This window comes from Scophthalmus maximus, chromosome 20, assembly GCF_022379125.1.
Source record: "Scophthalmus maximus strain ysfricsl-2021 chromosome 20, ASM2237912v1, whole genome shotgun sequence".
In the NCBI taxonomy this organism is placed as follows: Eukaryota; Metazoa; Chordata; class Actinopteri; order Pleuronectiformes; family Scophthalmidae; genus Scophthalmus; species Scophthalmus maximus.
In genome coordinates this window covers 335,001-360,000 of record NC_061534.1, presented here as the reverse complement: position 1 = coordinate 360,000, position 25,000 = coordinate 335,001, and the positions used below count along the sequence as shown (strand labels likewise).

The 25,000-nt window shown below is 48.0% G+C and overlaps 7 protein-coding genes and 1 long non-coding RNA gene across 12 annotated transcripts in view; 3 read left to right on the top strand and 5 right to left on the bottom strand.

The window, feature by feature from the left end:
• ppp3ccb (protein phosphatase 3, catalytic subunit, gamma isozyme, b) overlaps positions 1-1,056 on the bottom strand; it is a 13,718-nt gene extending 12,662 nt beyond the window's left edge. For 2 of the 3 annotated variants that reach the window (XM_035607966.2, XM_035607967.2), the window contains exon 1: positions 463-1,056. In XM_035607966.2, coding sequence (XP_035463859.1) covers positions 463-514 — 52 coding nt within the window. In that variant the 5' untranslated portion in view covers positions 515-1,056. The remainder of the gene's footprint in view (positions 1-462) is intronic. The other variant, XM_035607965.2, reaches the window with a different exon arrangement.
• Positions 1,057-2,004: 948 nt separating this feature from the next.
• LOC118284848 (myosin light chain 5) lies at positions 2,005-4,486 on the top strand. Of its 2 annotated transcripts, XM_035607971.2 has the most exons (7): positions 2,009-2,363; positions 2,704-2,811; positions 2,886-2,961; positions 3,123-3,227; positions 3,739-3,817; positions 3,901-3,949; positions 4,041-4,486. In XM_035607971.2, exons 1-7 carry the CDS (start codon positions 2,361-2,363, stop codon positions 4,140-4,142), a joined length of 522 nt encoding a protein of 173 aa, XP_035463864.2. In that variant the 5' UTR covers positions 2,009-2,360; the 3' UTR covers positions 4,143-4,486. The 2 variants fall into 2 exon arrangements, with proteins under 2 accessions (XP_035463865.1, XP_035463864.2); XM_035607972.2 differs by lacking the exon at positions 3,901-3,949 and having other exon boundaries at positions 2,005-2,363.
• hpse (heparanase) lies at positions 4,067-8,919 on the bottom strand. Of its 2 annotated transcripts, XR_007030208.1 has the most exons (13): positions 8,713-8,919; positions 7,564-7,706; positions 7,250-7,378; positions 6,990-7,163; positions 6,738-6,909; positions 6,323-6,370; positions 5,980-6,073; positions 5,796-5,902; positions 5,598-5,712; positions 5,385-5,509; positions 5,134-5,280; positions 4,526-4,778; positions 4,067-4,085 (listed from the first exon to the last, which is right to left on the bottom strand). XR_007030208.1 is itself a non-coding variant. In XM_035607963.2 (12 exons), exons 1-12 carry the CDS (start codon positions 8,886-8,888, stop codon positions 4,601-4,603), a joined length of 1,608 nt encoding a protein of 535 aa, XP_035463856.2. In that variant the 5' UTR covers positions 8,889-8,919; the 3' UTR covers positions 4,490-4,600. The 2 variants fall into 2 exon arrangements, 1 of the variants encoding a protein (XP_035463856.2); XM_035607963.2 differs by lacking the exon at positions 4,067-4,085 and having other exon boundaries at positions 4,490-4,778.
• A 466-nt stretch (positions 8,920-9,385) lies between these two features.
• On the bottom strand, positions 9,386-17,453 carry helq (helicase, POLQ like). Its single transcript, XM_047329622.1, has 19 exons — positions 16,742-17,453; positions 16,514-16,672; positions 14,839-15,436; positions 14,416-14,594; positions 14,073-14,273; positions 13,913-13,985; positions 13,731-13,828; positions 13,542-13,640; positions 13,224-13,369; positions 12,900-13,139; positions 11,402-11,543; positions 11,221-11,325; positions 10,927-11,134; positions 10,661-10,818; positions 10,472-10,570; positions 10,211-10,384; positions 10,003-10,116; positions 9,651-9,785; positions 9,386-9,552 (listed from the first exon to the last, which is right to left on the bottom strand). Exons 1-19 carry the CDS (start codon positions 16,886-16,888, stop codon positions 9,460-9,462), a joined length of 3,168 nt encoding a protein of 1,055 aa, XP_047185578.1. The 5' UTR covers positions 16,889-17,453; the 3' UTR covers positions 9,386-9,459.
• Positions 17,454-17,608: 155 nt separating this feature from the next.
• On the top strand, positions 17,609-18,993 carry mrps18c (mitochondrial ribosomal protein S18C). The gene is made up of 6 exons (XM_035607975.1): positions 17,609-17,766; positions 17,934-17,980; positions 18,102-18,185; positions 18,274-18,331; positions 18,640-18,699; positions 18,836-18,993. The coding sequence occupies exons 1-6, from the start codon at positions 17,706-17,708 to the stop codon at positions 18,910-18,912; spliced, it is 387 nt and encodes a 128-aa protein (XP_035463868.1). The 5' UTR covers positions 17,609-17,705; the 3' UTR covers positions 18,913-18,993.
• Positions 18,994-19,064: 71 nt separating this feature from the next.
• abraxas1 (abraxas 1, BRCA1 A complex subunit) lies at positions 19,065-22,135 on the bottom strand. The gene is made up of 9 exons (XM_035607970.2): positions 21,927-22,135; positions 21,117-21,207; positions 20,986-21,022; positions 20,843-20,909; positions 20,570-20,766; positions 20,081-20,200; positions 19,907-19,991; positions 19,678-19,789; positions 19,065-19,590 (listed from the first exon to the last, which is right to left on the bottom strand). The coding sequence occupies exons 1-9, from the start codon at positions 22,017-22,019 to the stop codon at positions 19,337-19,339; spliced, it is 1,056 nt and encodes a 351-aa protein (XP_035463863.2). The 5' UTR covers positions 22,020-22,135; the 3' UTR covers positions 19,065-19,336.
• A 904-nt stretch (positions 22,136-23,039) lies between these two features.
• Positions 23,040-25,000, top strand: part of gpat3 (glycerol-3-phosphate acyltransferase 3) — a 7,312-nt gene continuing 5,351 nt past the window's right edge. Inside the window, exons 1-3 of the mRNA XM_035607968.2 lie at positions 23,040-23,189; positions 23,302-23,368; positions 24,213-24,483. Coding sequence (XP_035463861.1) covers positions 23,040-23,189; positions 23,302-23,368; positions 24,213-24,483 — 488 coding nt within the window. The remainder of the gene's footprint in view (positions 23,190-23,301; positions 23,369-24,212; positions 24,484-25,000) is intronic.
• Positions 23,044-23,925, bottom strand: LOC118284852. The gene is made up of 3 exons (XR_004784985.2): positions 23,493-23,925; positions 23,290-23,388; positions 23,044-23,183 (listed from the first exon to the last, which is right to left on the bottom strand). It is a non-coding gene; the product is annotated as an uncharacterized LOC118284852 (long non-coding RNA).

Genomic DNA, 25,000 nt, shown 5'->3' with positions numbered 1-25,000 from the left:
ATAAAAAATCGGTCGATGGTCGGAGGATCGGAGGAAAGAGTTTAACAAGTCGTTTTACAAAAACAGCTGTTAGGTGGAGAGTGTGTGTGTGTGTGTGTGTGTGTGTGTGTGTGTGTGTGTGTGTGAGACACTCGACCCTCCGCCGACAGGCGCGGAGCCTCGGGGCCCGCGGACCGAGCCTCACGAGCGGACTCGCAGCTGGTGTCGCTCGCTCCGGGTGCTAAGCTAACGAAGCTAACTGGTGCAGCGGGAGCGCGTCTCTCTCTGCATCACCGGGCTCGTGTCGCCCGCGGGGCGGCCGCCGGCGGCACGAGCCCGGTGACACACACGGATAAATCAAACCCGAGTAACACGAGCTGTCAGCGGCAGGACGCGTCGAGCTGCTCCGCCTTTAGCACCGACTAGCCCCGAGAACTTCCTGCAGCGCGGCGGGAGCGGGAGGCAGAAATGGCGGTGACGTACCTTTGACAGGCCGCTCCACGGTGGAGAGTTTGTTCTGCTCCTTGACCGACATCCTCCCTCCGGCGGGCCGACGACTCGTCTCTCTGCTCCGGACTGGACTCGGTCGATTCCCGACTCGCCTGCTGCTAGCCGATGCTAGCCGATGCTAACTGATGCTAACTGCGCTGAGCTAGCCGCTAGCTCGAGGGAGTGTGAGCGGCGGCAGCGGCGCTTCAGTCCGCGGACAGGACGACCGAGCCGAGCCGAGCCGGGCCGGGCTGGACCAGAACCGGACGGGGGATCTGTCTTGTCTTTATCCGACCGGTGTCCCCGGTGCTCGCGCTGCGGTGGAGCCGCTGTCAGAGGACGGATGGATCCAGGAAACGGCCCCGGACTCCGCCGATCAGTGGCTGCGGGAGCTCGGAGCTCGGAGGCGGCAGATCATCACAACTTTACCGCTTCGTTCTGGGCCGAGCTGCTCCGTCACAGGCCGCTGCGCCGCCGCTGGTTTCCGTCGCTTCTCTTTTTTTGCTCCGTCGTGATCCGGTGTGTCCGGTCGCTCGGTCGGATTACAATAATCCACCGCGAGCGGATTTCCTACAACATGGCCCGACGCGGGGGGTTCTGGGTAGTGTAGTGTAGTGCCGACGCGACGCCTTCACGGTCCGACGCGTTCACGGTCCGCTGAGCACCCGGAAAACACAGAGTTTCACTGCAGCGGCGCGAAAAGAAATACTTGTAGAAGTACTCATGTACATACGAATGCTGGTTATAGTGTCACAGTCAAAATACTTCATGTATTTACAGTATCACGTTACATGTAGTCCGTGTAGTAACAGTATCACAGTAAAAGTAAATAAGCAGGCTGGTTATAGTGTCACAGTTAAAGTACTTGATTTGTTTAGAGTACCACAGTAAAAAATACTTAATGTAGTCTAAGTACCACAGTAAAAGTACTTCATGTATATACAGTACCACAGTCAAAGTACTTCATGTATTTACAGTACCCTAAAGTACCACAACAAAAAGTACTTCATTTGTTTAAAGTACCACAGTCAAAGTACTTCGTGCAGTTGAAGTATAACAGTAAAAGTGTTTTTTATGTATTTACACTACCTTCATAACAGTACTAAATGTGTTTAAAGTACCACACTAAAAATACTTCATGTACCACAGTAAATAATTATCCCATGAAGAAGACAGTGATGGTGATCTGCACAAGGCTTCCTCCTCTTCCTCCTCCTCTCCTTCCTCCTCCTCCTCTTCCTCCTCCTCTCCTTCCTCCTCCTCCTTCTCCCCATCCTCCTCCTCTCCTTCCTCCTCCTCCTCCTCTTCCTCCTCTCCCTCCTCCTCCTCCTCCTCTTCCTTTTCTTCCTCCTCTCCTTCTCTTCCTCCTCCTCCTCCTCCTCTTCCTCCTCCTCTCCTTCCTCCTCCTCTTCCTTTTCTTCCTCCTCTCCTCCTCTTCCTCCTCCCCTCCTTCCTCCTCCTCCTCCTTCTCTTCCTCCTCCTCCTCCTCTTCCTCCTCCTCCTCTCCTTCCTCTTCCTCCTCCCCTCCTTCCTCCTCCACCACCTCCTCCTCCTCCTTCTCCTGCCTGGTAAGGCTCCTCTCCTTCCTGTCCCTTTTCTTCCTCCTCCTCTTCTCCTCTTCCTCCTCCTCTCTGTAAATAGAAACTCTTTACAAGGCTCAGATCATCACCAGTTGTTGCCGCAGCCTCAGGAGAACCAGGGTTCCACCACACTTTGACCATGTAAGGGATCAGAGTGAGTCTGGGGGTCTGGGGGCCTCGGGGCTTGGGGGGCCCCTGAAGACCCCAGGACCCCCCAGCTGCGTTCAGACCGTCATCACGTCCCAGAGAGCTGCTCTACTTAAGCCTCCGCTCTCTGCACGACGACGAGCAGCCGGAGGAAGACGAGCAGAGATGGTGAGTGCTCCGAAATATTACTGTGTTTCTATTTCTAATATAACATAACATCATATCTGTGAGATGAGATGAAATGAGACGAGATATAATCAGATAAGATCGAAGACGAGATCAGATGAACCTTCATCAGTAAATCAAAGTTTAAACAGAAGAGACCTAGAGGAACATTTACTGACTTTGCGTTAACATTAATTATACATATGTTTCTGTGTATTACATGCAATATGGGTTAAGGTTACCGTTTTTTTTCTATAAAACAGTGAATATTTTTCTTTCCTCTGACTCGTTAGATTTCGATGATTTTTTTCTGACTTAGGATTTTTTAAATGTTTCTTATCAGGCGAGCAGAAAGACGAAGAAGAAGGAGGGCGGAGCCAAGCGAGCGCAGAGAGCCTCGTCCAACGTCTTCTCCATGTTCGAACAAAGTCAGATCCAAGAGTTCAAAGAGGTCAAGTCACGTTCATGAGTAACAAAATATGAATTATGAATCATGTGCTCATGACCTTGAACTTTCTGATTCAGGCGTTCACACTGATCGACCAGAACCGGGACGGATTCATCGACAAAGAGGATCTGAAGGACACGTACGCATCTCTGGGTCTGTAGCAATGATGATTATAATATCATGATTATTAATAATCATAATGATAAGGGATTTCAAAGCAGTAATAGTTAATGATATTTTACATGATGTTTGCTATGGGCAGCATGTTGACAGTGTGTGTGTATGTGTGTGTGTGTGTGTGTGTGTGTGTTCAGGTAAACTCAACGTGAAGGACAATGAGTTCGAAGAGATGCTGCGCGAAGCTTCAGGTCCGATCAACTTCACCATGTTCCTCAACCTGTTCGGAGAAAAGCTGCACGGTGACAAACGACTCGCTCACTTTGTATCGTTTATACACTTTTATAGATTGAAACTGTTTTACGCAATATTAAATGAATTGTATAAAACTTAGTTTTTACAGTTTTAAACTTTGTGGTTTTTTTGTGTCATTGTTTCATACGGTTTTAAACAATTTATTTCAGTTTCATACATGTTTTAGTTCTTTTGTAGTTTTATATATTTTTTTTGTTTTTAAAGTTTTATACATATTAAGTCTAAAGTTTTTATATATAAAGATTTATATAAAAAATTTTTTAGTAGTTTTATAAATGTTCAAAATATATTGAATTACACTTATTCACTTGTGTTAATCTCATTAAGTTCAGTAATGTGAAAATATTATTTGTTTTAATGATACTGTAGTATTTGTATTATTTTATAATACTAATAAGTTAGTAGTTCTGTTTGCTTGTGAGTAGAACGTTGATGTTTCTCATAATACGTGTGTCATATATATATATGTATATATTTTTATATATATCTGCTTTGCAGGAACCGACCCGGAGGAAACCATCCTAAACGCCTTCCGACTGTTCGATCCCGACGCCCGAGGCTTCGTCCACAGAGACGAGTGAGTCGTCGGCGTAGAGACGTAGGGAATCGTCTCTAAACACGAATCTTCAACATGATGATATGATGTTTGTTTTTGTGCAGATTACAGAAGTTATTGATGACACAAGCCGACAGGTTCACACCTGAGGAGGTAAAGAGGAAGAAGAGTCCAGGTGTGTGAATGTGACGACGCGTTGTGTTGAACAGGTTTCTGTTTCAGTGGCGTCCGTGTGTCGTTGCAGGTGAAGCAGATGTTTCAGTCGTCGAACATCGATGCCGCAGGAAACCTGGATTATAAATCTCTGTGTTACATCATCACACACGGCGAAGAGCAGGACGAATAAAGAGTCACGTGACAAAGATCAGAGTCCGAGATGAAACTGACGACAATAAAATAATAACTGACGGAAACTTTGATCTGGAGTCACTAGGTTTTTTTCTTCACACTGAAAAATCTGAACATCTACATGACTCGTTATAAAATATAAATATATAAAGACGATCTGCAACTGTATATACAGTCAGGCTTATGAGCTGTACTGCAGCCAGCCACCAGGGGGCGATCGTGATGATTTGACTTCATGTTGTCATCTTTATTTACAGTCTGAACAACGGACCAGTGATTTTATGATTTTAGATGAAAGCATGTTTAAATCTGGAACAGAATTTGAATAAAACTTTATTAGAACTGTCGTGTACAGTATTTTCTACAGTATCCAGTTTTTACCGTCGTCACTCAATCTCAAGTCTTTTCAGTCCAGTGAAGAGCAGCTCCGGGTTCTGCCTGACGACCGTCTCCGGGTCATCTGATTGGCCCGTGGTCCCGGCAGGCGGCGGCCCCGGCGTCGGGGAAGACAAAGAAGGCGAGAGAGAATCCAGGAAGCTGCAGACGATCCGCTGGAGGAAGACGACGTCCTCTGAGCTCCGGAAGAGTTTTATCATCCAACATCTTCAACACATCTCCGTTCAGTTTCACAGACCTTCGACCAAAACAAAGAAATATATTAGTTATCGATCAATCTGCAGATCAGTTCATCGGTGAATCAATCACGAACAGAGAATCGTCTTCAAATCCCCAGAATATGAATATACAAAGTTTCCTGCAGGTTGGTTCAGAGGATTTAAATGAGGAAGTCGTTTCTCTCTGAGCTTCAGAACCTTTTCATTTTGTTCTGGTCGAGCTGTCAGAACGTTTGACAGTAACGAGGAAACTCAAACTACTTGTCACAGGATCGACACACAGGAGGAACTCTGTCGTCGACTCAACAACCTTCATCACAGAACCTCAGAGAGCCGACGTGACCCGGTGATAAATGAGATGAATGTCGGAGGCACCTGGAGTCCAGCCCCTCCTCCCCCGACCGGGCGGCCTGCAGGACAAAGGCCTCCGCTGTTCCCGTGGAGACGAGGTCCGGAGCGGAGATCCGGGCCGGTTCCTCCCCCAGGTTCATGGACATGAGCGTCACGGCTCCTCGTCTGTAGCTGCAGACACGACCAGAACCACGGAGCGGGTTAACACACAGAGTGTGTGTGTGTGTGTGTGTGTGTGTGTGTGTGTGTGTGTGTGTGTGTTCGGGCAGCGTCACCTGTGTGTGTTGCTGCAGTGCAGATACACTCTCAGGCTCCGACTGCGACCTGAACCGGACCGGGCCTCGACCTTCAGAACCTCTGGTCCCACAAGTCGCTTGTAGAGAACAGAGAGCCAGTAGTCCTGAGGAGACATGAGGAGACGAGACAGACGAGTGAGACGTTCTGTACGTCTAAAGAACCAGTGAAGAAGAAGAAGAACAAAGTCTCACAGGAAGTGGATCCAGGTTGTCGTCCACCAGGTGGTAACTTCCAGAACCAATGAAAACCTGCCGCATCACCACGTCCAGACCGAGTCGGGCTCCAAGACCCAGTTTATCAAGCCACCTGCAGACACATATACATACATATATACATATATACATATAACTGTATATAAAGACAGCGACTGTATGTAAAAGTCGACTCACATGAATCCAGCTACGAACGTGTCTGACAGTCCCGTGGCTCCGCCCCCGTAGGCGGAGCTGGTCTCTCCGAGCCACACCTTCTTCCCAGGAGACACCGTCTTGACTCTCTGAGGGACAGAGACACACTGATCAGACTGATCCTCTCTGATCCACCTCACGAGCCTCCGTCTCCGTCCGTCTCCACCTGCAGAACTTCACTGGTCTTCAGGGCCAAAGTGTCCAGAACCTCCGGGTCCAGGAAGTCCTCCAGTGACGTGTCTCTGCCGTTCACATAGTAACTGAAACACACAGATGCTCAGAGATCATGTCAAACTACAACTTTCTGTGTTAAGACTCTTTTAATCGCTCTTTAATCCTGGTTTCATTCATCCTTTTATTTAATCCTCTTCATTAAGACTAAATAAACACGGATTATCTCAGATATGAGGTGTGGCTCCGTGTGAAACTCTAGAGAACTTGTTTCTGGGTTACAGAGGCGGAGGTGTGTGATTGGATGGTTTGTGTAAACACAGTGAAGGTGAACTCACTGGTGCCAAGTGACGGCGTCGACGGCGTCCGCTCCGCTCTGCAGGAACCTGCAGCAGGAAGTGAAACATCACATGATCCGACACGTTCCACTGCATCAGAACCACTGACACTAATCACCTGAGGCCCAGATGTCCTGGTTCTCCAGCAGCACTTGAACGCAGCGTGAACAGTCGTGAAATTGTATGAAAAACATTTCTCTCCATATTTAATAATGGGTCAGTCTCTTCACGTTCGACAGAGAAGGAAACTAACAAGGATCCACACGACACAAATTCACAGGAGTTAAACTGGTCGGGACTAAATGAGGAGACGTGTGTGGATCACATGAGTCTGATCCAATCAGTGTGTGTGTGTGTGTGTGTGTGTGTGTGTGTGTGTGTGTGTGTGTGTGTGTGTGTGTTGGAGACCTCTCACCCCTCCAGGATGTCGACCCGGTGGTCCCGCGGCTGGCCCACGTCCGGCCCGTACAGTCCGGCGTCCCGATACAATTTTGACTGTGACATCATCTCTCGGAGACAAGTGAAGTCTCGTCCCAGCTGGCGTCCGTCCACTCGGATCCCGGCCTTCTTCTCGTAGCTGTTCGGTTCTGAGGACAAACGGACGACAAGGGAACCTTGAGTGTAGTTGTGTGTGTGTGTGTGTGTAGTTGTAGTGTAGTTGTGTTACCGTTGCCCAGCTCCCAGGACGTCCTGTAGCCTCTGGACTCGCAGTAGTCCAGCAGGGACCGAGCGTTGCTGCTGTTCCAGCTGTTGTCGTCTGATCTCAGCAGAGCGTTGAGGCCGAAGATCAGATCCAGACCAGAGCAGCTGGAGAACGAGTGGAGCAGGTCCACGGTGTCCTCTGAGGGGGGAGGAGTCAGGGGAGGGGGAGGAGTCAGGAGGAGGAGTCAGGAAGAGCATCATGACATCATGTGATCATCACCGTACCTGTGAACTTGACCTTCCTGTACTTCCTCTGCACGTCTTCTCTCATCAGGACCAGCTGCTGCTGAGGCCACGCCCCCTTCAGCTTCTCCTCCAACCACGAGGGCAGCGTCCGTTTGTCACATGACCCGTCTGAGGAGAGACGGATGGTTACGACCCATCGCCATAGAAACACACAGAACCACAGGAGATCAGATGTTTATACAACTGGACAATAAGGAAGTTTAATGATGTCACGTGAGTGTTTATCCATATGTGGCTGTGTGTGTATGTGTGTGTGTGTGTGTGTGTGTGTGTGTGTGAGAACTGGTCCTGACCCGTCTGGTTGGTTGCCGCTGTGACGTCTGAGTCCAGCTGCCGGTTCCTCTGAGGACTGAAGACCATGAAGTCTTGTCTGGTTCCTCCAAACCTCACGAACGCCGGAGTCAGAGCTTGGGCCAGAGTCCTAATCCTCACAGAGCTGAACCACAGACACGACATCATCATCATCACATCATCATTATGACATCATCATCATCATCATCACATCATCATTATGACATCATCATCATCATTATGACATCATCATCATCATTATGACATCATCATCACATCATCATCATCATGACATCATCATGACATCATCATCATCATCATCATGACATCATCATCATCATCAGCAGCATCATCATCACATCATCTTCTTCTGATCTGCAGATGTTAACTTCATCGATATTTAAACAAACTGCTCATGTCAAAAGGAAATGTGAAATCTGAAAGTTGATCAGATGAAAGAAGAGATTTCAAAGTGTCATGAATAAAAGTTATTTGCAGCATAATTCAAAACAATAAAATATATGTGATTTAATCTTGTTCACAAAGAAAAATTAAAAAAATATTTCAAATGTTTGATCGTTTTTGAAAACCGCAGAATTTTATCTCAGGAAAATGAAAGTGAAACTTATTGATTCATTTCACGTTTTCTGACAAACACTCTCTCTCTCTCTCTCTCTCTCTCTCTCACACACACGCACACTCTCTCTCACTCTCTCACACACACACTCTCTCTCTCACCCTCTCTCTCACACACACACACTCTCTCTCTCTCTCTCTCACACACACACTCTCACTCTCTCACACACACACTCTCTCTCTCTCTCTCTCTCACACACACACACTCTCTCCCTCTCTCTCTCTCTCACACACACACTCTCTCTCTCACCCTCTCTCTCACACACACACTCTCTCCCTCTCTCTCTCTCTCACACACACACTCTCTCTCTCACCCTCTCTCTCACACACACACTCTCTCCCTCTCTCTCTCTCACACACACTCTCTCCCTCTCTCTCTCTCTCTCTCACACACACACACTCTCTCTCCCCTCTCTCTCACACACTCTCTCCCTCTCTCTCTCTCTCACACACACACACTCTCTCCCTCTCTCTCTCTCTCACTCTCACACACACACACACACTCTCTCTCTCACCTCAGCAGGTACATGAACTTCTCCTCTGACGCGAGACTCGCGTCGATGGTGACGGACAGGAACCTGGGCTCCACGCGGCGGAGGACGGAGGACAGATCCACGGACACGTCCAGAGCCCCGGGCCCGGGATCGGTCCTGACCCGGGCCCGGAGGAGGAGGAGGAGGAGCAGCTTCATGTCCGCAGAGAAACAACCAGACAGAACAGACACTTCCTCTTCTGCCTCTTTATACCGGGGCAGGGCCGCGCACTGACCGGGGGCGGGGCCTGGAGGGGCCCCCGAGGGGCCCCCGAGGCACTAGGAACTAGAACTTTTATTTAAAAAAACGTTTACGTTAATTGCCTAGCTGATTACAGAATCAATATTGTTCATATATATATAGAAAACATCTATATATATATTCTTGACACTGACACTAGGTATAACAACAGCTTGCTGCAAACAGTTAGCTTGGGGCTGGTTAGTCTTAATGATTATGAGAACATAGAAGAACTTATGAACAGTTATGAGACTCATATGAGAATCAACTGAGCACTTTCTCATCGTGAGTCTCAGTCGAGGCTTCGGCTCCGACTGCAGGTGAAGTAAACAGGAAGTAAACAGGAAGTCCGTCATCACATTTACAGTAGAAATTCAACACCACAGTATTTCTTTAATCAGACCCTTTCCACAGATCGTGTTGTACATTATTTTAATACCATAAGTTTTTCAAATGAAAAAATGAAAAAAATCACAAAGAGAATAAAAGTCAGCTGAGTTGATCCGTGGGCAGATCTGACGGCTTCGTCAGCAGCTCGTCCACTTCCTCCTGGAGAGCCGCCGCCTTCTCGTTCAGCAGCATCTGGAACAGAGACACGCGTCGTCATGACAACGACCATCAGAACCTCCATGCCGCTGAGACATCAGAACCTTCACCAGCACCAACACACACACACTCACTTTGGCCGAGGCCACGATCTGATTGGCCTGTTTCTTGTACAGGTTCTCGACGGTCTTGGACAGAACGGCCGGGTCGGCGTTCGCCAGGTGAGTCAGCGTCTTGTAGCCGGCGTTGAACAGCTGCTTTGCTCGCGACTGGAGGGAAAACAGAAACCGTCACATTAATAATTGTTCACATCAAAACCAACGATTATTGATCTTAGATGAATCGATTGGTTTATTAAGATTCAGCAGCTCCAGGTTGTTTAAAAAATTTGTGTGAATTCTTTTATTATGGCCCAGAAATGTCAAAGTGAAACATCGTGTGAGATCGTTGTCCTTGTGGCTCCCGGTGACTTTCAGGGTCACTGACCTCCATGACCCCGGCGACCTCCATCAGCGGGATGAGCTCGGCCTTCACGCAGTAGCTCAGCCTGCGCGTCAGCTCGGTCAGCAGCGCTCGGAACGGCCAGAACTCCTCCAGCTCCTGATCAGACACAAAACACACGTCCGTCTGAGAACTTACACTGCGGCGGCGGGCAGAGGAGGTTTGTTTTAAAAAGGTCAGCGGTGGCGGTGACCTCGGTGAAGTGCAGCACACAGCAGCAGAACGCCGACGCGGAGCTGAGCAGCGTCTGGACGAAGCCTCGGCTCAGCTGGAAGCGGTCGGCCACAGTCCACAGGTTCGTCTCCCTCAGGAGAGAGAACAGCACCAGAGCCAGATACATGCGCTGCACCGCCGCCATGTTCACGCTCTGAAACACAATGACCACGAGACGAAACCGTCAAATATCCACAGATCATCTGAGACCAACACCGTCACCGTCCGTCTCTCCTCTTACGTTCTTCACCGTCTGTCCCGCAGCCTTCCTCGCCACGAAGCCTTCCGGCACGCCGACGGCGGCGGACATCTTCTGCTCGGCGGCCGACAGCAGCGTGAACTGAGAGAAGAAGAAGAAGAGCGACGGTTCATCACACAGACGAGTCAGAAGACCTGATAGCGGACAGCGTCCCGACGGAGACTCTGGTACCTGTCTGAAGAAGATCATCCAGTCGGGTTTGCACTGGGTCGTCAGGTCGTACGGCGTCACCAGGTAGACGAGGTGCAGGTAACTGTTGAGCAGCAAACCCTCCAGACCGCGGGACAGGTCCTGAAACAGGAGGCCGCTGTGGGTCAGGTCCACCGAGCCTGAGGACGACAAGGAGACGGGACCGTCACAGAACTGTGACCACGACTCGATCGACAAACAGGTCGGACCTAGACCATTAATAGTTTTATGAACTTGGACGTGTTTACCTTTGTACGTGGCTTGTCCCAACTTGGTGACCTGCAGCTTCGTCCCCTGAGGTTGTGATGTCACGGCGATGAGATCCTTCTCCTGCAGGACTTCGACACACTGCTGCACCTCGTCCCACAGGCTCCGGTCCACACACAGCGCCTCCTGCTGGACGAACAGCAGCGTGCCCTGTAGGAAGGTCCTCAGCTGCTCCATCGAGGTGGTGATCTGTAAATACACAGAGCAGCAGCTGACTCACCGTCACTGTGACGACCACGAGGCTCCGCCCTCCCAAACACGAGAGAGAGACTTACACTGAGTCCGACAAGCGACAGGACGAGGCTCAGGAGGCCTCGACTGTCCTGCTGCAGCAGGTTACTGAAGCACTTCTCCATCGGAGAACAAACCAGAGTCTGAGCCTGAGAAGACAAATGCTCCGTCAGTCAGACATTCTCCACACGGACCCGGGACTCAGACTGTGACACTGTGACGTACCGTCGTCCGGTCCTTGTCCTGCAGCACCAGGACACTCTCTCCCACCGAGTCGATCCCCGCTCGACCCGCTCGACCCACCATCTGTTTGTACTGACTCCTCTTCAGGAAGTCAGAGGCCACGTACGGAGACCGAAGGATCACTCTGGATATAAAGACACATCAGGTCAGAGAGAGATTCAAGATCTGATCGTCTTTATATACAGTCACTGATTGTCTTCATATACAGTCAGTGATCATCTTCATATACAGTCACTGATTGTCTTTATATACAGTCAGTGATCGTCTTTATATACAGTCACTGATTGTCTTTATATACAGTCAGTGATCGTCTTTATATACAGTCAGTGATCGTCTTTATATACAGTCAGTGATCGTCTTTATATACAGTCGCTGATCGTCTTTATATAGAGTCAGTGATCATCTTTATATACAGTACTGATCGTCTTTATATACAGTCAATGATCGTCTTTATATACAGTCAGTGATTGTCTTTATATACAGTCACTGACCGTCTTTATATACAGTCAGTGATCGTCTGTATATAGTCAGCGATCGTCTTCATATACAGTCAGTGATCGTCTTTATACACAGTCAGTGATCGTCTTTATATACAGTCAGTTATCGTATATATATAGTCAGTGATCGTCTTCATATACAGTCAGTGATCGTCTTCATATACAGTCACTGATTGTCTTTATATACAGTCAGTGATCGTCTTTATATACAGTCACTGATTGTCTTTATATACAGTCAGTGATCGTCTTTATATACAGTCAGTGATCGTCTTTATATACAGTCGCTGATCGTCTGTATATAGTCAGCGATCGTCTTCATATACAGTCAGTGATCGTCTTTATATACAGTCAGTTATCGTATATATATAGTCAGTGATCGTCTTTATATACAGTCAGTGATTGTCTTTATATACAGTCACTGACCGTCTTTATATACAGTCAGTGATCGTCTGTATATAGTCAGCGATCGTCTTCATATACAGTCAGTGATCGTCTTTATACACAGTCAGTGATCGTCTTTATATACAGTCAGTTATCGTATATATATAGTCAGTGATCGTCTTCATATACAGTCAGCGATCGTCTTCATATACAGTCAGTGATCGTCTTTATATACAGTCGCTGATCGTCTTTATATAGAGTCAGTGATCATCTTTATATACAGTCACTGATCGTCTTTATATACAGTCAGTGATTGTCTTTATATACAGTCACTGACCGTCTTTATATACAGTCAGTGATTGTCTTTATATACAGTCAGTGATCGTCTTTATATACAGTCAGTGATCGTCTGTATATAGTCAGCGATCGTCTTCATATACAGTCAGTGATTGTCTTTATATACAGTCAGTTATCGTATATATATAGTCAGTGATCGTCTTCATATACAGTCACTGATTGTCTTTGTATACAGTCGACAGACTAACACACGTTAGCGTCCTGTGCTAACTGTGTTAGCTGCCTGCTGTGGGTCAGTGTCTGACCTTCGGGCAGGGAGGTTGACCCCGGCAGCCAGGGTGGAGGTGCAGGTGAGGAGACAGAGGACTCCGGTGGTGTATGCCTCCTCCACCAGCTTCCTCTCCTCGGAGGTCAGTCCACTGTGGTGGTATGCCACGCCGAACGGCACCGTCCTCCGGAGCACCGGACACAACGAGCCGTCGCCGCTGTCCTTCAGCTCCCGGAGCAGGACGACCTTCTCCGCCTCGCGGTGCCGGAGGAACTCCCTGAGGAGAACCAGAGGAACAAAACACCGGTCAGTCGGTTTTGACACCAGAGTGGCAAATACGTAGGGCGGACGGGTCACTCACTGTTTCAGATATTTGCAGACCATCGCGGCGACGTTCTCGCAGTTCTTCTTGGTCGGACAGAAGACGAGACAGGAGTGGGAGGGGATGACCTCGGTCACCAGGGCGATGATGTGGTCGGGGTCGATCTTCTTCATCGAACTGGAATACTGAGGAAGAGAAGACAATGTTCATGACAACATGTATGATCTGAGTTTTGGATTATTGATAGTTGTTTCAAAAAAGAAGAAGCTCAATTCGTCGTCACCAAAACCATCAGAAGAAACTAAACAGTGAACCCGAAGACGACAACATGTCGTCACGAGTGAAAACTGTTCTCACCTTAAAGTTGAGCAGACGTGAGAACCTGAAGCAGTCGTCTTCCTTCGGGTCCACTTCGTAGATGGTGTCATTCAGTTTCACGTATTCTTTCAGCTGAACCTGAAGAGACGGCGACAGTTTGTCACCAACTCGTCCGATTCACATCAGAGACGTCGCTGACACTGACACTGAAGTCATCTGTAAACTCACAGGTCTGAAGTCGTTTGTGTAATTTTCCGCCTTTAGAAATGTCTGCAGGTCTCCGATGTTCCCCAAGGTGGCGCTCATCCCGATAATCTGAGTCTGACCTGAAGAAGGAAACAGAAAACGATCCTTCATTTAATCAACGTTACGTTCAGTCAAAAGACGAAATGAGGTCATGAGACACTTACTGCTCATGTGCAGAACTTTAGCCAGAGTCATTTCAATTACTGCTCCTCTGCTGCCGTCGCCCAGCATGTGGAGCTGCTCGTGGAAGAAACAGATTCCATCAAACCTCCTCCACCTTGACTTATATTTATCAATCTTTGTTTGACGGACGTGTGCTCGTACCTCGTCCACCACCAGCAGCCCGAGGTTCTCCAGCCGACCAGCCTCGATCAGGGAGTTCACCAGGCTGTGGCCTTTCTCGATGGTGGCGATGTACAGTGAGCTCTGCTTCCTCCTCTTCACCGGAGGGAACCGGCCTTTACTGCCAGCGTACTCCTCCACCACGAAGTCCAGCTCCAGGCCGAAGCTCGCCAACCCCCGGACCTGGAACCACACGCAGAAGGTTCATGAGGGGGTGTCCCGCAAGGCTCCATCCTCGGTCCTCTTCTCTTCACTGCTGACATTAATATTATCATGGCTACAACACTGAACTGTACATTTCCCAGACACCAGGTGTTTCTCGTACCTTCTCCTGCACCAGTGAGATGTAGGGAACGATGAACAGACAGTCCTTCTTCCTGCACAGCAGCTCTCGCAGGACGAGGATCTCGGCCACTAGGGTTTTCCCTCCGCTGGTGGGAAGAGAGTAGATCAGGTTCTTCCTCTGCCGGACACAGTCCAGGTTCAGACACGTCTCCTGCCAATCTGACACAGGACATTAATACATAAATAACTATAATTCATGTTCATCTGAGTGAAGCTTCAGAGGCTCTAAGAGAAAAACTTGTCACTAACATGTATCTTGTTGTTGTTTGTTTATATACATAAACTGTGACAAGAGTCTTTAACCACGTTCGACAATGAGACAAAAATGAATCATCTGATTAATGAATAATGAAAGAAGAATCCTCAGATGAAGATTGACAGAGAGAGAGAAAGAGTGCGTCACCATATAAAGTCTTGATTCCTCTGAGTTTGAGCATCAGGTCCTTCACTCTGGTCGGGAGTCCGAAGAATGGCCCGAGGTCGGTGGTCTCCGCGGACACCGTCTCCATGGCCTGCATGGCGACGCTGATCTCCTCGGAAACTACCGCTTCCTTTAGCACGGTGCTGAGAGAGACGTTCGCCGGAGCCGCAGCGTTACAGAGCATCGTCCTCTTCAGCTGCTCCGTCACGCTCCTCCCCGTTCGGCTGCGTCTCCGATCTGCTCCGGACTCGGACGTCCTGTCTCTCTGAGGCGTGGAGGTTTTATCATCTCCGTCCTGCCTCCTGCTCCTCTTCACGGCTTCACAAACCTCCTCTTCAAACTGACTCTGACTGGCAGGTAAGTCCTCGAGGGGCTCGTCTCCGAGGCCGACTAGGATGGAGTCCGAGAGAGCGTCTTCTTCGCAGGACGGTTTCTGGACGAGGTCCTGCTGATCCACAGCGACGACCTGAAGCTCGCGCCGCCGCTCGGTTTGTTCTGCATCATCCAGCTTCGCCAGGAGAGAACTGTTCTCCAGGAAACTGTCGTAGTCCCCGAATAAATCCTCTGTGTCGCTGCAGAACTGTCGACAGAACAAATTATCAGTTACTGTACATCCTCTGATCGGCGACGGAGGAGCCACAGCTCACGTGATTAGATAACTTATCAATGAGTCAACGATCAGATTGTTTGAAAGTATGTGTTGTGGATCCAAAGGTGTGGCAACAATCGCTCCAGGGTGTCGGGTCAGGACACTAGAGTTGTGTTCAGGTGAGAATGCAGACGAAACGTGGAGGCGGAAGCAGTTGTAGAGTTCCGACTATTTATCTAGATGCAGTCCAGCATGCCAAATACGAGGTCATCACATTTCAGGTACAATCCAAAGGAAGGGAGGCTCAAAGAAGTCTTGACTGAGTCTAACTGAGTCTAAGTCTGAAGAGGATTCACTGCCTATTATATCTTAGGAGTGGGTGTGTTCTAGATCCTAGGGGGTGAATGTCTTTGACCCTTTGGTCCTTACATCAACGGGATTGCTACTTAGCGACTATAGAGAACAGGAGTGAACTCATGAACACAGAAATTTGATAAGTAAAATGCATAACTCGGAAATACTATTACATCTAAAGAACAGAACAGTACATAGTGGCATGGCCTTTTTTACAAGATAGTTTGATTATCATTTGACTGCTTTAACCCAATTTCTTAAAATGAACATGTCAAACATACTTTTCAGTTTTTCTTCTCTTGCTTGATGAGATGATAAACTGAACATACTTGATCTGTCTCTGATGTGAATCTGACGAGTTGGTGACAAACTGTCTCCGTCTCTTCAGGTTCAGCTGAAAGAATACGTGAAACTGAACGACACCATCTACGAAGTGGACCCGAAGGAAGACGACTGCTTCAGGTTCTCACGTCTGCTCAACTTTAAGGTGAGAACAGTTTTCACCCGTGACGACATGTTGTCGTCTTCAGGTTCACTGTTTAGTTTCTTCTGATGTTTTTGGTGATGACGAACTGAGCTTCGTATATTTTCTACTATCAATAATCCATAACTCCATCATGACAAAACTAATAAAGTTTATGTTTGGAAGTAAAACGATTAATCGGTTAATCAAAACAGTCGCAGGTGATTTTTCTGTCTGTTGACTGGACTCACCTCAGCAGGTTGTGTGTGAGTCATGGTCCCACTGCTGAGCCTCCTGTTCCCGGGACATCGCCGCAGACCGGAGCCGCCGTCGCCTCCTTCTCTTCCTCCTCTCCCTCCTTCCCCTCTCCCTTCTTCTCTCCCTCCTCCTCCTCCTTCCCCTTCTTCTCTCCCTCCTCCTTCCCCTCCTCCTCTCCCTCCTTCTTCCCCTCCTCCTCCTCCTCTCCCTCCTTCCCCTCTCCCTCCTCCTCCTCCTCTCCCTTCTTCTTCTCCTCCTCCTCCTCCTCCTCGCTTCTTTGCCGGTGTGAGCAGAGTCTGAGCTCCGTCCCTCGACCTCTTCCTGGAGGAAACTCTTCTGACTGTGATGTCTCTGGTTCCACAGCTCATCACTGACCGGGGTCACCTGGTGCTACATGTCACAGACGGCTACAGACAGAGAAGATCACACACCACAGTCCACTGTCAATCATCTATACTCATAGTAAATGTTGTTAGCAGTCATTAGCAACATCGCTAAACCTGTTTCCGTTAAGTTAAACCCTGTTAGCTGGTGAAGCAGCTAAGCTAACCGCTACCTCCTCGCTCGGGTTTCGTCCGTGAAGAATATTAAAGTCTCTGAAACACAAACGTGTCGTGAAGTCGAACCTTCTCAATGAGCATCACATTCAAAAGTATCAACAGCAACGAAAGAGAAATCTGTACATCGCTTCCGTTTCCGTTTCACCGGTTAGCTCGCTAGTCAAGCTAACGGCTAAATTATCACTTCCGCTTCAGTCCAACTGAGCTGGAAACTGTTACGATCAGTCACGTGAGCACTCGGTCAAATTAATGCGACGTGATGTTTTCATAATTCATATCAACAATTTGTTAACAGCTAGTTCTGTGAGTAACATTAGCAGGAAGTGCGACCACTTCGAACATGTCGGAGGATTCATGTCTTGTCTTGTTGAGTCTTTGACGAGGTGTAACCTTTAATCTTCTCCGGTGAAAAATATAAAACTGAACTAAGTGTATTTACGCCAGAAATTGAGAAGGCCGGGACCAAAATAAATACATAAATGAAATGTAAATAAACTAAAATATATAATAAAAATATACATAACACAAAAAACGGTTAGAGGAAGTAGGAACGAATCGTTAGATAACTAGTTGCCGACGGAATCTCTCGGGTGTCGGACCGCTTCCTGTCCTGTGTCCGGTCGAGATGTTTCCTCTGAGGACGTCGCAGCGGTTAACGTGTCTGTTACTTCAACACGGAAACACAAGTAAGACGAAACACACAGTCGAACGTGTCGCAGTTTATTACGTCATGAAATCAACAGTCGATCTTTGTTTTTAAATGTAACTTTAGCTTCAGTGTGAGCTAATGCTATTGCTAACCTTAGCCAGCGAGCAGATGAAGACGTCACGACAGTAACATGTGTTTCTGCAGGTGTGAGAAGTCTGACGTCACGCGTGGTCCAGCAGAACGATGACGCGGTGAGTGACGTGATGGTTAACGACGCTGTAACCGCAATGACGTCAGTGGTGTTCGTGTTGGTCACGTGATGTTGTTTGTCTTCGTGTTGATCACGTGATGTTGTTTGTCTTGGTGCTGCAGCTCGTGAAGATGGAGAATCCGTTCAAAGAGCCGCCGAAAGGCTGCGTCCTCTGCAGCGTCCAGGTGGACTACAAGAACGTGCAGGTGAGCGAGGACCGACCAGTCAGACACCAGTCTTCACACACGTCACCATGACGTCACTACCTGTAACTTTACCTGCTGCTTGTTCCAGCTGCTGTCCCAGTTCATCTCCCCATACACGGGCCGGATCTACGGACGACACATCACAGGTGAGCACACGTGAGGTCCGCAGCTGAGAACATTGGATCTCATGTAGTTATCTTTAACTTGTCGTACGTTTGTTCGTATGAACGCAACGCATCCGATTCAGGAAAGTGTATACATGATGCGTAAACATGATGAATGACGTGTGTTTGAGTGAACGTGCACAAGGATTATTAACAAGTGTTCCTTCGTGAAAACAGCCAGTTTTCCTGAATCACCTGAACACACCAGTGAAGAACACGTGTTGTTGGCGTGGTGTTGTCATGTTGAGCAGCGTCAGGTCACGTGACTAGTGTCGTCTGGTTGTTTCCAGGCTTGTGTGGGAGGAAACAGAAGGAAGTGGCTAAAGCTGTGAAGAAAGCTCACTCCATGGGTAAATATGTTTCTATACAGTTACCGTGGAAACTAACGGTGACCAGTGACCACAACAGCAAAACACTGTTTTTGTTTGTCAGGTTGATCTGCACTTCACCTGGAAATGAGTCAGAATATGTTTCTTTTCTCTCCAGGTTTCATGTCTGTGACCCACAAACACCCACAGCTCATGACGGACCCCAACATCTGTGGAGTCAAACTCCTGGTTTAGAGTGTGTGTTTGAGAGTGTGTGAGAGAGAGAGAGAGAGAGAGTGTGTGTTCAGTTGTGAATTAAAGCCTGTTGATTCTGAATCATTTGTCTGCTGATGGTTTGTAATGTTCTACTTCTCAACTTCCTCAGTATATAAAGACGATCCGATTCATTCATTAAACAAATTAGTGTATTTTTTTAAAGTTTTAACTTTACAACCTGAATATTTAAATTTATTAACACAATTTTTCATCACATTAAAAAACAACATTAGAAACTTGACTGAAATGATACAGTATTTCCTAAATGATGAAAAGACGCCGATCAGCTGCTTCCTGCTCCGCGTGGTGACGTCAGAGTCGTGTGACCGGTTGGAGTTTGATGAAACAAACAACTTGTTTTTCCCGCAGCTCAGTGACCTTCACGTCTGCCGGTCGTTTCCTGTCATGACTCGCTGTTCCTACGTTTCCGCGCTGCCCGCGGCCTCCGACAGTTTGTTCTGCTCGGGTTTGCTGCATCACACTTTGTCAGCGTCATCGTGGAAACGTGTTGGTCGCAGCAGACGGAGGGAACGACAGGAACAGGAAAAGCCTCTAGCGTTAGAGTCTGTGAGTGGTAGAGCGGCGAGCGGGTGAACAGAGCGCTGACTGCCTCCAGCAGCAGGTTGTTCCTCTGGACGGACAGATCAACAACCACGTCTGCAAACACACACAAATACACACAGAGTGACGGAGGCCCAGGAGGGACAATCAGACCAAACCTTCAGACAGTGAAACGTTCCCGACCTGTTCCCGCTTGGCTCTGCCGCTTCTCTCGGACTTTCCTCCTCAGAGCTGAAACTTCCGTCTGCAGCGTTTCCACCAGAAGTTCGCTCTCCTCCACGTCGCCGCACGTTTTCTGTCCAACAAAACAAATGACAACGTCATGCTTCACAACTTTGACGAGAGACGGACAGACGACCTGACAACTACAACCTGTGTGTCACAACAGGAAGTTCGCCCCTCTGCTCCTCACCTGCAGCTCCGACTGTAGAGAGTCGTTCATCTTGTTCACTTCGTTAACTTCTCTCAACAAACCGTTGGAGGAGAAGAACTTCGCCCTGAAACAGCAGAGGAGGAGAAATGTGAGTGACGCCGAGCAGAGAAACAGACGTGATGTCATCGTGATGTAGACAAGATGTCATCGTACCCGTGTTTCTTCATGGTGAGGTTGTAACCCGCTGCCGAGCAGGAAGCCGACACCTTCCAGTACGACAGCGGCTCCAGTAAACCGAGGTTGGTGACGAGAACCGGAACGTTGAGGAACTTTCTTCACGGGAGAAGAAACATCACAACAACACGTTAAACCACAGAGTCGACTTTTCAACAAGGAGGAGAAACTGGATTCATACATTGCCTTAAATATATTCAAATTAAAGATGCAGCAGTTTTCAACAAAACATTAAATATTCATTGGTTCCAGATTCTCATGTTTTGTTGAATTGAATCAAGTTGGACCCAACTTAAAACAATACATGGAAGAAATAATCAGCACATTAATTGTTATTAAGTTAGTTTCAGATCTAATTAACATCATGAAATACTTAAAATACCAAAAGTACTTTTAAAATCTAATTTCAGAGCGTCGTCGTGAACATGACGTCAGACGTTGGCGGCATAGCCCCCTGCTGGTGGTCACCTGCTGCGGGAGATGAAGGCGGCGTACTCTGTCCGGTAGGTGGAGCCAGCGGGCGTCAGCTCGCTCGGCGTCAGCAGCACGAACACCATGTGCGGGTTGGACAGAGACGTCTTCAGGTTCTCGTGGACGATTTTCTCCCGGAGCGTCATCCTCTGGTCCGTGTTCCTCCTCTGTCGGTACCAGCCAATCACGCTCTCCTGAGGATGAACATCACACAGACGAGTCAACGGCGGTGCTCTGATGCTGCAGGCACTCGTCGTGGTGTTTTATTACCTGCTTGTTGTCTGCCAGGAGTTTGTGCACGGCCTCCACCTTCACGTCTCCAACACTGTTGTAGAAGCTTCACACAGATTCAAACATTAGAACAAGTGAACGTCTCATCAAACGTCTGCAGCATCACAAGAGATGGAACTCACGTGTTCAGCTGGTGGAAGGTTCTGTGCTTCTGGATGTCTGTCAGTCAAATACAAATTTATTAATCATTAATCACAGTAAAAGTATTCACACAGAGTAAATGTACATGATCATGTGACTGAGATCTACTCACTGTAAATCTCCTCGATGTGGATGTGATCCGCCTGTGAGTCGCTGATGGTGATCTGCTCCTCGAACTTACTCTCCCCCAGAACCAGGCCTTCCTGTGAAGAGACCGGACCATCAGAACCTCACACAGAACCAACAGTACTTTCGACAGAACCTTTACTACACCTGACAGAACCTAAATACATGTCACAGGGGTCTGGTCCCTCAGTCGGTTGCTGTTTGTAACTTTACCACCAGATGCCGCCAGCAGATCATAGATGAGCCACTGGGCCTTTACAGTAAAAGTACAGTATTTGTCTGGTGAAGAACTAACCCTAACCCATGAAGAAGAACTCCTGTTGGGGGGTCGGGGGCCTCTCTGTGGCCCGGTCCACTGACAGCTGACTGCGGCCCTGTGGTCGTCAGGTCAGACTCTACTGTCGTTACTGCGCGCCGCTTCTTTAACACTACATCTGAATGGTAAAATAATCGTTTTGTTTTATTTACACATTTGCCGAATTCACCATCAGACCGAGATGAACCGTTACAATGGATCCGACCATCTTCCACCGTCGAGCGGACCGACTCAGAACCGGTGCGACTCAGAACCGGAGGGTTTTTAAACAGAGTCAGGTGACTAAGGTGCGTTCGACTCTGAGAAGTTACCGGAACGTGTCGGTGTTTCACCGACTGGACCGGAACCAGACGAACAAGACAAAACCTTCAGTGAAACGTCAGAACCGGAACTGATCCACCGTCAGTTCGGTGGAGAGTCACCGCTCCTCGGCACCGGACACCGGGATGAGCAGTCGGTTCCGTCGCTCGTGTCTCTCACCGCGTCCGAGTCGCTGTTCACGTGCTGGAACATCAGCGAGGCCAGGACGATCCCGGGCAGACGGACCGTCGGTTCCGTCGGTGCCGCCGCCATGCTGCCGCCGCCCGCTCACAACAAACGCGCGTCCTGCAGAGCGTCACCGCCGCGCGACATGAAGCGCAGCGCCGCGTCATCGCCGCGCGACATGAAGCGCAGCGCCGCCCCCCTGCGCTTGTCCTGCGCAGCGCCGCCCCCCTGCGCTTGTCCTGCGCAGCGCGGCGGCACGAAGGCGCAGGAGGGGCGTGTCTCTACACGTCACTGACGCGGATCAACTGACGAGTCTGTAGATCTGCAGCGCGTCTTCGCTCCTCCACCGACAGGTAGTTAATCCTCCTCTCGCTCCTCTGTCGGTTCGTTCTGTCGTTGGTTCCGGTTCAGTTCGGTCAGTAGTTAAATTCTAACGGATAACGGTCACTTCCGGCTCGTCAGTTCTTTAACTTCAGTCATCAGAAACTTTAATAAGTTAAAGTACAAATACAGCAATGTGAGAGTAATACTGCATTACAAGTTTAAGTATCTGAAGTACAAGTTCTCTGCATGCAGAGTATCAGTATTCATAGTTTTAATCATATTTAATTATTGTGTTATTATTGATAGACTATTTTAATGTTGTATCTGGTGAAGACTGAGTTCATTCTGATGATAATTGAACTTATTCAAATCAATGATAATAGATGATCTTATCAATATATCATCTGGAATGAGTTTTACTGCGTTTTTTTCACAGCTGTTGTTAATTTCAAAGATTTAATTGTGTTTTTAATCAACGATGAAATTAAAGTGTAAGAAAATTAATTATTCTGATCAATCAACGGTCCAGAGACATGAAGTCTAAACTTTTATTATTATTGAAAGATGATGATGTCACTGAGTCTTATGAGGAGCCTCAGTATTTGTTCATAAACCAAAGTAGTGGATGAAAAGTTTGACCTGATGATGTCGCTACACAAAGAGACGGTGGGAGATTCATCCTCTGGGGAATAAGACGTCACTTCCTGTTTGTCCTGCATCCCAGACGATGATGGCGTGACCTCACAGTGACATCATCATCATCAGCAGCAGCAGCAGCAGCTTATGGAGATGGACGACCCGTGGCGCGCGGCGGTCGGAGTGTTCCAGGCCTGGATGTTCGTGGTGGTCTTCTTCATCATGCTGCCCGCCATGTTCGGCCTCTCGCTGGGCGTCACTGGAGTCTACATCCGGGTCCTGGTCCGAATCCTGGAGGTAACCAGGTCAAACACGAACTTGTCTCTCTCACACACACTTTACTGAACGTGTGTGTGTGTGTACACTGATGAAAGGTCAGAGGTCACCTGTACAACACCTGTGTTCGCAGTGGGCCACGGTACGGATCCAGAGAGGACGACGGGAGCAGCCCAGCGTTCCAGTCCCGCTGCCCAACGGTGAGTCACACGTTCATCACCTGTGAACATAAACATATTATATTTATATACTGTATATATATATCAACACGTGACATCGTCAGGCTCATGATGATGATGTCACTGGTGTTGTTTATAGACCAACCTAACAAAGAACAACTTCATGATGTTCCAGTAAAGACACAGAGTTTCTGTTGAACTGATCCTTTAAGAGTCTGACAGTCAGACTAAAGTCTTCTGACTGGTTCATCTGATCTGAGCTCAGAACATCGTGTCCTGCTGTAGACCCGGGTCACGTGACGCTGTGGGAGCTCCTCCATTGGTCGGCCGGGCCGTGTGATGTGAATGACCACATGACGGTGACGCAACAGCGGGTTGCATGAGTTTATCCAAACACGAGAGTTTCACTGTGGAACAGACACAGTGTGTGTTTGTGTGTGTGTGTGTATGTGGAGGAGACGCTGAACATGAAGGGGTCAGAGGTCAGAGAGAGGTCAACGACCTCGTGATCCCGGGTCACGTTTCCTCCAGAGAAACAACATCGACGCTGTTTCATCAAATTATCAGCCCACACACGCTCTCCACCATCATGAGTCAGTGTCAGCTGTCAATCATGACGTCTCAGCCTGTTTTTATATCATCAAATATCTAATGAAAATCAAAGTGATGTCAGTTACACATCAGATCAAATCTGTTGTGATTCTCTATGAAAATTCTTGAAGTGTCTGCACAGTTATCAGAGTGTGTTACCATGACGACGTATCTAATCACATCTTCTTACATATGATCATATGACACCTGCAGGGATCAATAATCAGTTATTAAAAATATATATATATGATGCTATATCACTGTCATTGTCCAGGCATCATCGAGCGAGCGGGGGCCTCCATGGAGGAGGAGATGGGGAAGCCCGAGGGGGCGGAGTTTGCCCTGAGCGACGCCCTCTTCTTCTACCACCGCGGCGTGGAGAGCATCGTGGACGACCAGGTGACGCAGCGCTTCTCCTCCGAGGAGCTCGTCTCCTGGAACCTGCTCACACGCACCAACCAGAACTTCCGCTACATCAGCCTCCGCCTCACCGTCGTCTGGGGCGTCGGCGTCTTCGTACGTTATTGCGTCCTCTTCCCCCTCAGGTCAGTGTCCCACTCCGACTGACTTCATCTGGATCCATGAGTTACTCTCTGAGAAATCATCAGGGGTTGAGTCACAGTGAGAACATCTGAAACACAGATGTCCTCACTGTGCGAAGGACCCTGAAGCACATGAGGAGTTCTGACCCTGTGTTGACACCTGAACCTGATTGGACAGTGACGCCAGATACAATCAGATCATGATGTAATAATCATGAAGATGTAATCATCATGATGATGATGTAATAATCATGAAGATGTAATAATCATGAAGATGTAATCATCATGATGATGATGATGATGTAATAATCATGAAGATGTTATAATCATGAAGATGTAATCATCATGATGATGATGTAATAATCATGAAGATGTAATAATCATGAAGATGTAATCATCATGATGATGATGATGATGTAATAATCATGAAGATGTAATAATCATGAAGATGTAATCATCATGATGATGATGTAATAATCATGAAGATGTAATAATCATGAAGATGTAATCATCATGATGA

Coding starts and splice junctions, on each gene's coding strand:
- LOC118284848 (XM_035607971.2), top strand. Junction 2,812..2,885: donor AGATCCAAGAGTTCAAAGAG/GTCAAGTCACGT, acceptor TTTCTGATTCAG/GCGTTCACACTGATCGACCA. Junction 2,962..3,122: donor GGACACGTACGCATCTCTGG/GTCTGTAGCAAT, acceptor GTGTGTGTTCAG/GTAAACTCAACGTGAAGGAC.
- hpse (XM_035607963.2), bottom strand. CDS start 8,888: ATGAAGCTGCTCCTCCTCCTCCTCCTCCGGGCCCGGGTCAGGACCGAT. Junction 7,164..7,249: donor CAGGAAGGTCAAGTTCACAG/GTACGGTGATGA, acceptor CTCCCCCCTCAG/AGGACACCGTGGACCTGCTC. Junction 6,074..6,322: donor GACGCCGTCACTTGGCACCA/GTGAGTTCACCT, acceptor TGTGTGTTTCAG/TTACTATGTGAACGGCAGAG.
- helq (XM_047329622.1), bottom strand. CDS start 16,888: ATGAGCTGTGGAACCAGAGACATCACAGTCAGAAGAGTTTCCTCCAGG. Junction 13,370..13,541: donor CACGTCTGCTCAACTTTAAG/GTGAGAACAGTT, acceptor TCTCTTCCTCAG/TATTCCAGTTCGATGAAGAA. Junction 10,385..10,471: donor CGGGACAGACGGTGAAGAAC/GTAAGAGGAGAG, acceptor ATTGTGTTTCAG/AGCGTGAACATGGCGGCGGT.
- mrps18c (XM_035607975.1), top strand. CDS start 17,706: ATGTTTCCTCTGAGGACGTCGCAGCGGTTAACGTGTCTGTTACTTCAA. Junction 17,981..18,101: donor TCCAGCAGAACGATGACGCG/GTGAGTGACGTG, acceptor TTGGTGCTGCAG/CTCGTGAAGATGGAGAATCC. Junction 18,332..18,639: donor CTACGGACGACACATCACAG/GTGAGCACACGT, acceptor GGTTGTTTCCAG/GCTTGTGTGGGAGGAAACAG.
- abraxas1 (XM_035607970.2), bottom strand. CDS start 22,019: ATGGCGGCGGCACCGACGGAACCGACGGTCCGTCTGCCCGGGATCGTC. Junction 21,208..21,926: donor TGAACAGCGACTCGGACGCG/GTGAGAGACACG, acceptor GTCTCTTCACAG/GAAGGCCTGGTTCTGGGGGA. Junction 20,910..20,985: donor ACCTTCCACCAGCTGAACAC/GTGAGTTCCATC, acceptor ATCTGTGTGAAG/CTTCTACAACAGTGTTGGAG.